The sequence below is a fragment of the Sphaerodactylus townsendi genome, linkage group LG06, assembly GCF_021028975.2.
Source record: "Sphaerodactylus townsendi isolate TG3544 linkage group LG06, MPM_Stown_v2.3, whole genome shotgun sequence".
NCBI lineage: Eukaryota > Metazoa > Chordata > Lepidosauria > Squamata > Sphaerodactylidae > Sphaerodactylus > Sphaerodactylus townsendi.
In genome coordinates, this window is record NC_059430.1 from 69,332,925 (window position 1) to 69,348,291 (window position 15,367).

The 15,367-nt window shown below is 43.3% G+C and overlaps 1 protein-coding gene across 3 annotated transcripts in view; it reads right to left on the bottom strand.

The window, feature by feature from the left end:
- Nucleotides 1–15,367, bottom strand: part of DOCK4 (dedicator of cytokinesis 4) — a 347,529-nt gene that overhangs the window by 118,318 nt on the left and 213,844 nt on the right. For all 3 annotated transcript variants that reach the window (XM_048499440.1, XM_048499439.1, XM_048499441.1), the window contains 4 exons: nt 14,571–14,695; nt 11,369–11,531; nt 8,218–8,324; nt 1,803–1,959 (listed from right to left, as the gene is read on the bottom strand). In XM_048499440.1, the coding sequence (XP_048355397.1) occupies nt 1,803–1,959; nt 8,218–8,324; nt 11,369–11,531; nt 14,571–14,695 (552 nt within the window). The remainder of the gene's footprint in view (nt 1–1,802; nt 1,960–8,217; nt 8,325–11,368; nt 11,532–14,570; nt 14,696–15,367) is intronic.

Sequence of the window (15,367 nt, forward strand, 5' to 3'; positions counted from 1 at the left end):
CCAAAGGGTGAGTTTCATTTGCCCTCCAGCTGCTAGGAGGGAGACAGCGGCGGAGGCGGCCCCTTTAAGAAATATGTGAAGATGTAATGGGGAGGTTGAAGCCATGAATCCTCCCCCTTACCTATGTCCCTGTCCACACACATTGAGGAGTGCCAAGAAAATACCTTCCTCCTTGAATGTCACCCTTTGACCCCATCCCTGAAGAAAGGGAGAAAAGCCAATGTAAAGCAACCTCCTGATTTTCCAGGGTGATGAGGTAGTAGTTTAATAGATCATGATCAACCATATCCAATGCTGCTGAAAGACCTAATAGAATCAGCAACACTAATCCATCTTAATCTAGTTGTCTCAGTCTCATGACCAAGGTGGGAGGCCAACTGGTAAGGGTCAAGTGCAAATGTATCATCCAGGAATTTCTGAAGTTCTCAGCCACTGGTCTCTCCACTGCCTTGCCCAGAAAAGGAAAGGTTCAAAACTGAATGACTGCTGGCCAGGTAACATGTATCTGCCAATTTTTTTTCAAGAAGGATCTTACCACTGACTTCTTAAATGACCTCTGCAAAGCCCCCTTTGTGAGAGAAAGACTGATCAAATTTGCACTGGCCTCTACCAGCCAGGTCAAACACAGACTCAGGGAGCAAATAATAGGCTTCATTATCGGCATAATCCTGTCAACATCAGACTATGTGAGATGGTTGCATTGGTCCAAAATAGGACCAGAGAATAGCTATGGAGTCCCCAGTTCTTTTATTGGCTGGGAGGCAGAGCCTCCAGTTCAAGGCTGAATCACTAATATTTTGGAACTCCCCTAGAAGGAAAGTCATTGTTCATACCACTCTAAAAAGTTGTACCAGGTGAGGACTCAATGGAGCCTGAAAAGTATTCCTTTTTCCTAGCAATCTGGCCAATTGGCCATGCTGGCAGGGGCTGATGGGAATTGTAGTCCATGAACATCTGGAGTGCCATAGGTTCGCCACCATGGTCCTAGGTTCTTATGAACATGCTATAAGATATTCTTAAGTTCTCATTGTGAGTATGTCACCAAGCTTAGTCTAGTTGTCTAAATTACCACTTTTTTCTCCTCAGCTCATCTGTATACCAAGGAGCTGGGTTTGGGCAGGAGTGAAGAGGGTGTTGATGAGTGATTTGATCAATAGCCTTTGTGAGTCATTTATTCCAATCAATGAGACAATCTAATAAATCACTGGGTGGTTTGGAGTCCTGCAGAGCTTTCTGAAAATCATCTGGATCCATAACTCTCCATGGAAAAGCTCACTGCTCTTGTGAGGTAGAGCAGGCAGTCTGAAATGATCAGACCAAGGCACAGATTCCGCCTGGATTGGACCCAGATCTACACCTGCCCTGAAAATTAATCCTGTATGTGGTTTGTTAGATCTGTGGGTCTGATACAGGCTGGGACAGTCCTAAGGCCACCATGGAGTTCAAGGCCAGTTGAGAGGAGGCATCTGCATGGACAGTGAAACCCCCAAGGAAAACTCAGTGGCCAGTCAGACACACCCTCTATCAGCCTTGGCAGGATTACTGTACTACGAAGAGGAATTATAATGCTGGGAGAACTCCACACTCCACCTTGAAGTTGATAACCTGACCCATATCTATTAAATGTGTGACCATCTTAATAGACCCACATACAACAACAACATACAGAGATCATTCTTTTAGAGTGAATCTTTTCCTTTAAAATCTCCTCAAAATAGTAGTAAAAAATTAAGAGGACTTTTTAGAAGAAAGCATATGGTTAAAAAGACCAGTTCCAAGAGTAGTTTCTTACTCTACATTACCGTTTTGTGTGAGCTTAGTTGAACACAAGAAAGATGTAATCCAGAAAGACTCCTTAGTGGTTTTTATTGCAGGATGGTTGTTCCCAAGGAGATGTCCCTTTGAAAAAGGGAATTTGAGGTAGTGACTGGCATCCTGAAGCCTTATATTTTCTTCACACTAAGAGAACAAATTACATTTGCAAGTCAAGACATAAAGTTTGAAATAAAACACAACTGTCCCATATAAACTCTGTTCCACTGAAAGATAAAAGTGCAGTCACTCGTGCAGCAGTAAAGAAAATATCATGCTTCCATATTAGAAAATAGTCCTGAATTAATATGAGAATTGTCATTCATTTTTAAGTGCTGCTTTTGTCAAAATCATTATTTTCTGCATTATTAAACACTAGGAGCAAAGCCTATTGCGGGGGAGATGGGAAGGTGGGAAGGTGAGGATTTGGGGAGGGTGGAAAGGTATGGCGTGGGGTGAGGGAGGGTTGAAAGGTAAAAATTGGGGTGGGAGAAGATCAGAACTTGTGGCTAGGGATGTGGGAGGGTGGAAAGGTGATGATTGGGGTGGGGGAGTGTGCCAAGGTGAGGCTTGGAGTGGGGGATGGTAATATGGGTAGGATGGGGTGGGGAAGAGTAGAATGGGGAAGCTTGAATTGGGAAAGAGTGGAAAGGGGAGCTTGGGTGGTGGAATGGGGAATCTTGGGGTGAGGGGAGGGTTGTAAGGTGTGGCTTGGGGTATGGGGAAGGTTGTATGATGGGGCTTGGGGTGGGGAAGACTTTTGAGGTGAGTATTGGGGCAGGGGAGGGTGGAAAGGCGAGGCTTGGGATGGGGTGGGAGGAATGAATGTTTGGGGGGAGCAATGTGTGATAGATTAGGTTTTTAAAGGGTTAATCTGAAAACGTGAAGTTCAGGCAGAGCAGGAGCACCAAGTGTTAACCAGAGCACCACCTGTTTGCCTGGCTGAGATGCAGTAGCCAGGAACCACAGAGAGGGTATGTTTACTGATATAAAATCAGGAAAAGCATGTCAGAAAGTCAGATGAGGGAGATTTGCAAAGATTTTGAAGCAGTTTGTGAAACACACAGATCATGTCAGTCCTCAGATTCAGTCAGGGGAGATGGTGTCTAAAGGCAGAGAAAGAGACAGAGACAGAGGGAGAACGGCTAGTGGGCCAGTGTTCTCAAAGAGATCTCAAAGACTGAGGGGAAAGAGCCTTGTTTTCACAAGAGGCTAAAAGGTCTGGTGTGGGTGGAAAACAAGAGGGAAACTCATCTCACAGGGACACTCCTAAGACCACACAGACGGCTTAGCTATTGTCTCATGAGGAGACCGCCCCTAGATTCTGAGCCAGAGAGCCTATGAGGGTATGTTTAGCTTAACTGGCAGAATTAAGTGTGGGTTTAGTGAAACCCCAGAGCCTAATCTGTCACAAGCCAGTGTGAGTTCTCTTTGAGTGTTTTAGGAGTGTTCAGGACAGTGCTGAAAAGGTTTACCCTAAACAGAGACACCTCTGCGGGTGTGAAGTTATCTGGAAACTGAAAGAGCCTCATTTAAGTGAAACTGCATTTGATCTGTAACCTATAAATAAATATCTGCCTCAAAGAACCAGAAACACTTAAGTACCTCTCTGTAACAACAACCTGAGAAAAAAGCTCGTAAAATAAAATCTAGTTTTGATTTATATTTTAAAAGCCTCTTTAAGTTCCATATTTTTACCTCAGAACTAGTGGCAGCTTATTATTAGTCTTCCTGACAGGATTTTTGGACTAAAGGGCTTGTGTGTGTGCATGAGTGGGGCGTGCCAATGCTAAAGGCAGCTATCAAACATTCACCCTAGCAACATGCTCCCCCCTGTTGGGCATCTGCCACTTTTCAGGGAGTGGGAGGTGTTGCACCATGTCACCCCTTACAGGCACTCCAAGAAAGTTGCCCAAGATTCTTTGTTTTGCAGTGACTTTGCTCCATTGTAGCCAATGGGGAATTTCTGAGGCAGGCTGCACATTTCTGAAGATAGAGGCACCAGACTTTCAAGGTGGCTCAGGAGGCCCTCCTGGTAATAGCATCCAGGCATAGAGACCTTTGCTTCTGGGGGTTCAATTTTATGGACCCCCAAAAGGATTATTTTGTTTCCATAAGCTCCATAGATGGCTCTGTGGTAGAGGCTCTTCAATGGGAGGCACTCCGTGGTAGGGGTCTTGGCTCTGGGTGGAGTAAGCAGCTCTCCTGCAGGGCTGCTGGTGTGAGTCTCCTGAAAGGAACCAACCAAATTTGCTAAAATGCTGTGGGCACCAAGTTGAAGGTGAACCTGATGCCCACAGCATTCGGCCATCCCAGGCAAACTTTAGGGCCCCCACCCAGAGCAAGACCACTACCACACATTGCCTCCCTGTTGAAACCTCTACCACCCAGCCAGCTGGGCATAACAGAAAGCTCCCATTGAAGTCTATAGTGGGAAAAAATAATGTTTCCCACCATAGGGAACTTGGCTGGAAGAGCCTGGCAGATTCTGGGGAATTTCTGGAGTGTGTAAGCACCTGACCACACATTTTTTGAAGATAGGAGGCACCAGATCTCTTCAAGGTGGCTCCTAAGAGGTCTTTGTAGGTAGCATCCAAGCTTGGTGAGGCTTGGCTATTTGGAGGGGGGGGTGAGTTGAGAGAGTTCTTGAGAGAACCTCAGCCCTCTAGGCTTCATGTGCAGGAGCATGGAACACAAAATAAGGCTTTTGGGGGCCCATAAAATTGAACCCTCAGGAAGCAAAGGTCTCTATGCCTGGACATGGCTTTTACCAGGGAGGGATTTCCTCCCTTGGAGCCACCTTGAAAGTCTGGTGCCTCTATCTCTCAGAAAATGTGTACAGCTCTGCCTCTCAGAAATTCCCCATTGGCTACAATGGAGCAAAAGTCAACTGCAAAACAAAGAATCTTAAGTAACTTTCTTGGGGTGCCCAGGTAAGGGGTGTATTTTTAAAGCTAGTGACACCAAAATTTTCTCAGGGTATCATCTGGTAACTAATTCTTATGATGTCACCCAAGTTTGGTGAAATTAGGTTCAGGGGGGAGCAAAGTTATGGTGTTCCTCAAATGGGTAGCCCCCATCTACTGTTAAAGGCTCCCCATTGAAAAAACAATGGGGATGGGGGGCATTCCATTTGGGCGTCCATAACTTTGCTTCCCCTGAACCAAACATCATCCAAAGTTAGTGGCATCAGGGCAGTCTCTGGATGATGCCCTGAAATCATGGTGCTGTTAATCCTTTAAAAATGCCCTCCTCCTGCAGGCTGAAAAAAACACCAAAAATACCCCCTTAAAAGCCCACAAAATACCTTGCATTCACATTTGTTCATATATTTGGGCAGGACATAATTGGACACTTTCCTTTTGTAGCTCCAGAAATTTTGTGCCCAAATTTGCTCCAGATTCTGGCTGGAATTTGGTATTTGTTTCATCTAAATCTCCAACCCCTCAAAAGTGATGTTGTTTCAGGGTGAGGAGAATCCAATCCCCAAACAGCATCACTCTCAATTTTGTTTTAACAGGAGACCCCAGATTCTCTCCCTTTGAAGGTGGGATTTAAAAGAAGAATCTTGAGCTCCCTAGTTTAAGCCAACCATTGAGAAAGTGATGCTGTTTTGGGGGGTGGGACTTCTACTCTGGAGGTAAGCCTTTTGTAGAGAGATGATGCTTGACATTTGTTTTGTAAAATGTTTTCTGCTGGGGGGGTGGTTTGGTGAGAGGCTTTACATGCTTAATACCCACTTGCACTGGCTTGGAGTTGTTTCTCAGGCTAACAACCTACCTCATAGGGTTGTTGTGATTAGGAAATTAGGAAAAGAGTTGGTGGGGAGAGAGCCATGTATGTTTTGCTGGGAGTGGGAGGTGTTTTGTGAGCTGGTGCAAAAAATAATTGTTCATGGTGGGGGAGGGTGGCCGCCCATTCGCGGGGGGGGCGCCAAACTCAGGTTTTGTCCCCGGGCTCCAGTTTGCCTAGGTTCGCCCCTGCCTAGAGGTGCTGTAATATGGGGGAGGCAGAAGGCTTTCTGCGGGCCCAGGGAGCAGTGGGCAGTGAGGCACCACAGCTCCATGGGTGACCTTTTGAGGTAGTGTGTTTTTCATATTAAAATTGTATGATAGGCTACAGTACCAGGGGTTTATCTACTTAAAATAGCACCCTGGGCTAAACCAGGTTCCCTCACAGCTGTACCCCCACCCTCATTGGGAATGGGCCACAGCTAAAGGCCAGGGAGTCGAGCTCACCCTGCCAGCAGATGAGTAGCTAGGAAAAATGGAGCCTGGGGCAAAATCTGAGTTTTGCGCCCCCCTCCCCATATGGGCAGCCACCCTCCCCCACTACAACCAAAGACCAATTTTTTGCACCAGGTCATCTCAAAGCCACCATCACATTATAAAACATGTCTCAACTCACAAATCTGAACACAGCAATGGGCCATTGTACACAATGTTGCCATTTTCTCCTGGTGAACTGATCTCTGTACCTGGAAACACTTACATCCCGTACATGTATATGCATAATTTTTTTAACCATATGGCTTATGCATAATATAAAAAACATACTAATTAAAACTTTTAAGGTCCAATTGTTCAAGTTTCATGGCTGGATCCATCCTAGCATTTATGAGATTATTTAGTAAACTCTTCAGATTCTGAATCTCCAAAGGTAATACTGCCTGTGTGCTGTTTGCATAATACAGTTTTATAGTGTTAAGCGGTTACCTATAAAGGGAATATTTTCATATTCAATGCATTAAAGATCTTGTGCAAATGCAATTCACAGATATCATACTGTGTTTATGCTGGAAGATAACAGGTAAAAGCCACAAACTAGTCTTTGTTTTGATTAGCCCCCTCATGAAGCCTCTGTAAAACTGAAAGTAGAAAGTCATTTCTTCTTTTCTTTTAAAACTTACTAGTGCAATTTTAAGAAGGGCATGCATCCCTTCTCTACTGTCCCTGCTGGCTGCATCCCAGACCTTTTGCCAGTTTCCTCCTTCCCCCCTTCATGAGGCAAAATTGAAAGTAGGAGCCAATGAGAAGAAGGCTCATTTGTATGCAGGCTCTGAGGGTGCTAGGGGACAGTGTGGGGGAAATATCCTTTTTGAGGGACAGAAAGGGATGAGGGCAAATTACAAAATAGTGATTTTTAGATGCCCTGAGGATGCTGGGAAATTGTGTAAAATGAAATTGAGACTCACCATAACTTGAAAGCTTCACTGATAGTGGAGACATAAATACCAAGCTGAGTGAGTTTTTTATATAGAGAGAGAAACAGAGAGAGAGAGAGCAGGCAAGGATGAGGAGGACAATGACAAAGAGGGGGCACAAGCAGGCAAGGAGGAGGGGAAGGATGACGATGAGGGGGCATGATCAGGCTGGGCATGATCAGGTGATGTTGCGCACCCACATGAAGCGCCAGGGGCATTTGTCCCCAGATGTCCCCATGGGAGCTTCGCCACTGCCTGCCAGCCAGCAATCTCCATGTGGAGATTGCAAGAGTTTACTAAGAGTTTACTAATCTCCATGTGGAGATTGCAAACAGAACCAGCCAGGCTGGCTCATCTCCACATGTAGATGGCTGAAAGGGCCTACTTACATCTGGCTTTCGGCCAGGCTTGGACTAGCTCTATTAGAAGTTGCCTGGCTGGGGCCAGGCTTGGATCAACTCAGCTTAGAGCTGGATCAAGCTACTAACTGGGCCAGGCTTGGATCCAGCTCTAGCTAGAGTTGATCTGTGCCTGCCCTTAGTTTCCGACTCAGACTAAAGTCAGCTGCTTTCATCCCTCTAGATTTATACTGTTGACTTCATCCCCCAAGGTCCATACTGGGATGGAGATAGAGCTTGGGATCAGAGCCAACAGTATAAAGCTAGAGGCATGGTAGCAGCTGGCTTCAGTCAGAGCCCAGCTGGGGCCAGGCTTGGATCTAGTTCTAAGCTGCAGGTGAGCTTCAGGTGAGACTGAGCAAAACAAAAACAAAGATGGATTCAACAAACCTATTGTATTTTTCAGTGTAATAAAGTGAGTCAACATGAGACAAACCTCTTAGTAAAATAGATGTAACCAACATCCTAGAGAGTTACCTAGACGGAGCCTATTCAGAAAAAAAAGGATCCATTCAATGGGATGATTACCCACAAAAAAGCATTGCTCTGAAATATATAACAAGATTTAACTGTAGCTGTAAGCCAACCATAAATCTTAAAGGGTATAATGAAAGGGCATTTTATAAGATGACAAATGTAGCATTCTTTTGGCAACCATTTCAACTTGCCTAAATCTAAGGACAGTCCTGAGCAATAATCTCTCTCTCTCTCTCTCTCTCTCTCTCTCTCTCTGTGTGTGTGTGTGTGTATGTTTGTGTGTGTGTGTGTGTGTGTGTGTGTGTGTTCTTTTAAATGTGAAATTACCTTGTGCACAATGAGTTCATGAGTGCCATCTGGCAGCGTCCTTCCATTTTCCTGCATCAGAGGGACGAAAGAAAAACCAAACAACTTCTTCTCCCCCTTTTCTTTTGCTGAAACATACATATAAATTAAAAATTGACCACACTTAATGCTGTGGAAATTGCAGTGCATATGTTCAAAGAAACTATTTGCATCTAAAAGCCACATCACATATCTCAGAAGCCAAGTGTGACCTTCTTCTGATAAAAGATCCTTAACCTTAGGCGTAGTCTACAAAAAAACTATTTATGAATTACAATCTAACAAAAATTAGAGTCCCATTAAAAGCAAAGTAGCATGAATTTGTCATGACTGACTTGAGTCCTAATGATTTCAATGAAATCTGAAATCAACATAGTAACTGACGGGACATTGAGCTCAATCGTGCAGCCTCAGTTAACAGTTAACAAATCACTGTATCACATGATCCTTATGAATTTCCCTGATCTCTGTTTTTTTAAACTGTAAAGTTTTGGGGAAATCCTACAGCATCACACAGTGCGGTGCCATCACTTCTGGTTACACAGCTGCAAGTGACATTGCAGAAACACCATTGCTTCAGATTCCCAACTCCCTGTCTCTTGCCAATTGCCAGCACTGGGCCAGCATTAGGAGTGAGCATCGATAAGTTTTATTGGTAAATTTCAAAGTTGGATTTTGAAAACCTGGAAACTTTCAATAAAGCTGAATAAAGCTGTCTTTATTTGGCTTTTTAACAATTTTTTTGGGGTGTGTGTAAAAATCTGAACCTGAAAAAAATCAGTTCTCCCCACTGGAGCTTCTCAAGACCGTGAGGACTTGAGAAGCCGCAACAGGGAGAACTGCAATTTAATGTTTCACTGGGTTGAACCAAGTACAGCATTCAGTTCTCCCCCCCCCCCCTCCCCTGCACATTGCTGCTTCCCAGTCTTGGAGGATTTTGGGAGAAGTGGCAGCACAGAGAATTGAACGCTGCACTAGGCTGAACCTAGTACAGCGTTCAGTTCTCTCCTGGCCCCTGGCCCTGTTGTTTCATGAGCCACGGAGAACTTGGAAAATGGTGAAAGTGGGGAGAACTGAATGCTGGGCTGGGCTGAGTCTAGCACAGCGTTCAGTTCTCTCCCAGTCCCCATCCTGCTATTTCCCAAGTTCCAGAAGTCTTAGGAAGCAGTGGCAGCAGCGGGAACTGAACACTGAGCTGGGCTGAACCTAGTGCAGCATTCAGTCTCTCCCAGCCCCTGCCCTATTGTTTCCCAAGCCCCAGAGGACTTGGGAAGCAGTGGGGAGAACAGAAGGCTGTGCTGAGTTGATCTTACCACAGCATTCAGTTTTCTCTCTTCCCCCAACCCCAAAAGCTGGCAAAGATAAATCATGTTTGACTTTAATGGCTCCCAGGCTATTCAACTCTGCCAAATAGCCTGGGGTTTTTTGGGGGGTGGGGGTTAAAAACCTGAAAAAACATGATAAGGTTTTTCAGGTTTTGGGGGTGCTTTGAGTTTACCAAATCACAACTCCTAGCCAGCATTCCTACTCACGGCAAGGATCACTAACCAGGGAGGTGGATGTTTTTAGCTGCTGTTGCTCATGTACTATGTTAACAGCTGTTTAGGTCATGCATGTTGATATTTATATGACCCAAATAATAAAAACTTCCATCATGCTTCTGAAAATCAAATGTTCTTCAGCATAATCTAATGTTTGTTTAAGACCTGGGTGCTAAGCTCATAACAGTAATGCTTTCCATTAATATTTCATATTTCTGCTTGTGATGTTCCTAAGGATACATTTGCCCATGGTATCTATATTTTGACAAATGAGAAATGAAGACAAACTCAGATCATGAAATGTATTCAACCACACAGATGATCACGAATCTGTTCCTGAAGACCACTCTAACCTTTGGCAGTATGCCATTTATCTGTACATTGAAGCACAAGAAAGTTTCACCAGAGGGAACACCAGACATAGCACAGAGTACTGTCATACTAAATTTGCACCATCTCTTCAAAAAACGTACCTCTGTTTTGAAGAAAAATAAATGTATCTCTAGCAAATTTATATCCCACTTTCTCAAACAATCTTTATTAGTGACTTGTATCAATAAAGAGACATATTCTGCCCTGCTGCTTACAATCTAAAGAGAATGCGCACAGGGGCAGAAAGCAGAAGTGAGAGGTAAAGCTTTCACACAATTCCAATTACTCCTCTCCTCTGTTTTCTCATTTGCACTTAACTCACATCTCAGAGCAATCTATCTAGTCCACTATTTTCCACTCTGAGCAGCAATCCATGTCTAGGATCTCCAGAAGAGAAGGGTCTTTCCCAACACCTAGTTTCTTAGAATGTCACCAGTAAAGCTGATTACTCTAATTCACACTTTTCCAAACTTGCCACCATATTTCCAGGCAATTGTTGGGGGCACTAAGGTGTGGTTTTTGTTTTTTGTTTGTTTGTGGGGTTTTTTTTGCATACAATGGGTTGGATCCAGACAAAATTAGTAATTTCTACCAGTTCCCCTTCATCTTATTATTCTTGTCTTTGTTGACAAAAAATTTAGTCTGGATCCAACCCTGAACTTTCAACTTTATTCCCTTCCTTGAGTAGCAAAAGGATAACTATTGAAAAAGATGAAGGGACAAAGATGAAGAAAAACATCTCACAAGAGTGTCATTTTTAAAAAACTGCCACAAATACTATAATTTAACCAACAGACGTTCCACTTAATGCATAGATATGGATGTACAATCATCCCAACAGACTGCAAGTATTAGAAATGATCTTCATTCAGTGGCTCAGAAGCCATGTATGGTTCTTTGAATCACCACCTCTGGCTCATCTGAGAATTGCTTCCCTATACGGCACCTGCCCTGCCCACCTTGAAACAGCTGCCAAACAAACAGGTAAGCCGTGACATTTCCTGAAGTGTAAGCCTCTTGCCAGGTGTGCAAGTAATGTTGCTTTTTTGGGTGGATGCTAATTGCGAAAGTGACTCTCCCTGATCTGTGGAGTGAGTATCACTGTATTAAAAGTTCTGTTATAACCCAGTAAGGATTAGATACATTTGAAACAGCTTCCATGAGATTGCTCAATACAACCAACCTACAAAACATTACAATTGATAAAAAACAGGTCTTACTAGAACAGTGCCGGAATTCAAAGCGAAGATGTGCTCCCCTGAATTTATCCACAGGAATAGGAAGTTTCAGCAGTTCAGCCCACCGAGGACTGTTGTTGTGGTACAACACAAAGGTGTGGAATTCAGTTGCTAGCGGCTCTCCAGAGCCAAAGGAGATAAAATCCTTAACAAAAAAAAGCAAATAGGTTAACATATATTATTCTGGAGTCACAAATCCCATATTATGACAACAGCAGCTATGGGACATGTCAACCTCATATCTTCGAGATGGTCTTACCCCATATGTTCCAAGCAGGCCTCTGCGATCTGCAGAGGCTAATCTACTGACAGTCCCCTGCCCCTCAATGATGCGGCTGGCCTCTACCCGGACCAGGGCTTTTATGGCCCTGGCCCCTGCCTGGTGGAACACTCTTCCAGCTGCAGTTAGGGCCAGAGGTGGGATCCAGCAGGTTCTCACCAGTTCCCGAGAGTGGGTTACTAATTATTTGTGTGTGCCGAGAGGGGGTTACTAATTGGGTCCGCTTTTCCATCTCCATGCCCTCGCCTCCCCGAGAGGCATACTGCCTTTGAATGTGAAGGTTCCATATAGCAATTGCGACTAATAATGTAACTCCCTGAACTGGGTTAATCCCTTTCAGGTACTGCAATTCATTGATTTTCAGCCTTTCGTACCTTTTATCTCACCAGTCTCTATCAAAGAACCTGTGTGTTTCACCATTGCTGTGTTCAGATTTGTGAGTTGGGGCATTTTCTATAATGTGATGATGATTTAGAAATGACCTGGTGCAAAAAAAATTTTTGGGGTCATGGTGGGGTGGCTGCCGGGGGGGGGCATCCAACTCAGGTTTTGCCCAGGGCTCAGGTTTGCCTAGGTACGCCTCTGCCCCCTTTAATGAGGTGGGGCTGGTGAGGGAACCTGTTACTAAAATTTTTGGATCCCACCACTGGTTAGGGCCCTGCGGGACCTTGGTGAGTTCCGCACGGCCTATAAAACTGTGTTATTCCACTGGGCTTTTGGGGACGCCAGCTGTGGATTGCCTGCCCCTGCTTGCACTATGCTTTGCCATTCCCCTCCCGGCTTTAGCTTTAGATTCGGTCGCCATCGATAATAATTAGTATGGGTTTTATGATGTTGCTCCTGTGCTGTGTTTTAAGGGTTTTAATGTTGTTTAGGATTCTGATATTTATTATATATTGTTTTTGCTGTTTCTTGTTGTACACCACCCAGAGCCCTTTGGGGGTGGGCAGTATAATAATAATAATAATAATAATAATAATAATAATAATAATAATAATAATAATAATAATAATAATAATAATAATAGACAACTCTTCATGATACCCTTATGCTCACTTTGGTTTTTTGTCAGTAGTTGGCCAAGGCAAAAACAAAGGTTAAGACAGCCAGCACAAGGAACAGTAGGGACTGATCAACTAGTTGCTCAGACTCATGAGCAACCATGAAATTAAATCATTTGTACAAGTCAAACCCTCTTTGAAGTGTTGAAGTTCAGGTGCTTCTATTGCAGTTGTTCTCTATGTAGTTCTCTCCTTTGACCAAACCTGGATGGAGGATCTTGAGCTTATTTCCCATTTGAATCTCCTTATGTCCCCAGTTCATATTTTTGAGGCCTTGAAAACTGACCACATTTGCTTTTCTAGCACATTTCCTTTCCCCAGGCCTATGTCAAGAAAGGACTAGCAACCCAGTAGTCTTTGTTCTGTCTTTGTTCTACAAAGGATGAAACACTTTTGCCACCTTATTCACTTAGATTCTCCCTCATCCGTATGAAAGAAAGGATTTCATAGTGCAAGCATATGCAGAGATTCTCTAGTCTATACCTCTGAAAAGGTATAGTTTAGGCTAGAGTGACTTTGCCTAGGACTGAACTGAAATTTTAGGTCCTGCACATCTTTAAGTTGATTTCTGTATTTTAAGCTTTCAGACAATGGAAACACAGCATTCATTCATACTGGATACAAAGCCTAGCTGCCACTTGATAGTAGCATGTCATGTCATCAGTATATTTAATGTCAAGTTAAAACTAGACTTGTTAGGGTGCTAGCAGATATGAGAAAGTGCCTCTAAAAGAAGATTCATATGACGCAGTATAAGTCTAAGAATTATAACATCCAAGTATGTCCAAGTATGTCCTACTGCAGACCACTATATGTATATAACAGTAAGCTTCCTGGTTTTGTTACCTGCCTGAGATCACAAATTCAAGGTGTTGTGAACCATCTGGCAGGCCAGACAGCAGCTAAATTATGATCTTTATTTATCTTGGCAGATGACAAGCATCTTGATCTAAGTGGAAAAAGTGCTTTTGTATGCTTGAGAAAAATATGCATCTGTGATTGGATGGATCCATGATTTTGAGAAAATCCTTGAGCAGTGATAGCAGCCTTTCCATGGGAATCAAGGCCACAGGCCAAAAGATGAACTTTACCACCCTGACTTTCTCCTACCCAGTAATAGTTACCCAGAGATCTAACAGGGCCTGCTAGGAACAAACCAACGACAAGCATTGGGGAGTGTTTTTTGAAGTTGGGAAATGATACAAGGGAAATTAAGCCACTTTTGTTCACAAGTAGCTCAAGAGCCAAATGGTGTGCCGCGCATAGGGCTGTTCAGCAGTAAAACACACAGTGAGAGCCAGCATGATGTAGTGGGAAAGAGCAGTTGTACTCTAATCTAGAGAATTGGGTTTGATTCCCCGGTCTGCCGCTTGAGCCGTGTAGGCTTATCTGGTGAACCAGATTAGCTTGTGCATTCCAACACATACTAGCTGGGTGACCTTGAGGTAGTCACAGTTCTTCAGAGCTCTCTCAGCCCCACCCACCTCCCAGGGAGTTTGTTGTGGGGGGGAGGGAAATGAGATTGTAAGCCCCTTTGAGTCTCCTTATAGGAGAGAAAAGTGGGATATAAATCCAAACTCTTCTTCTTCTTCTAAAAGAAAGTTGAAATCCAGTTATGGAGTTTCTAACATCTCACTTGCCTTTGATCCTCAGAATTTGTGTTCTTTTGTTTTGTTATTACACCACACAAATAGTTAATGTATGGAAGTCTCTCCATTGCTATATCTGGAATGCATGTAGTGATTGGGATAGAATCTCTGGGTAGTTCCAGCCCATGAGAAGTTACCATCTGTAGTAAAATATACCATAGGGAAGGTCAGAGCAAAGGTTCCATGAGACTTACCTTTAAAATTTGACCAGTGCTATCCACAATGAACATTGTCACTTCCACATTTCTGGCCACACTTTTCCCTCCTTTCTCAAACTCTCCTCTTTCTATTGTAACATATAAATCATTTCTCATTTCACCTACAGAAGAGAAAACAAAACTGAACGCATTTGAAACAACATAGCTATGACTTTTTAAAATAAAATGATAATTTTGTGATCAGTTCATTCAAATATCTTATCCAGCAATCATTCTGATTTCACTATTTTCAGAATGAAATTATGTGTGGGTAATGTGACTGACAGTTTACTTGTAACAATGGGATTGTCAGCAAATACCCTTTAGGAACTCTCACCGCAAATTTATTTTCTAGCTTCTGTAGGCTTGCCTTACCTCCTACAGTATTCATTGCTTGTGTAGTTAGTTAAATCAATTACATGTATCTAAACCCAAAAATTATAAGGACACAGATACATCTTCTATGTTTATGCCTTCAACTATTTAAAGACTGATGATTTTCTTTTACCACAGTGTCACTGAATTAAAATTATGATTACAAAATTGTACAATATTAAAGCAAACTTTCTTTTTGGGATGTTACTATGGTACAATACTTGAAGATCATAATATGCTGTTCACACCAGTCATTGCTTCAGATCACTAAGGTAAACAGCAGCTTAGCAACCAGAACTCCGACTTCTGGTAAACCAATCGCTTCTGGCAGGGCATATGTGGTAGACACAATACGTTACAAAATATGGAGCTTCACCCTTTCTTTATTCATATCAAGGTTGAAAGCGGAGCTCAATCTA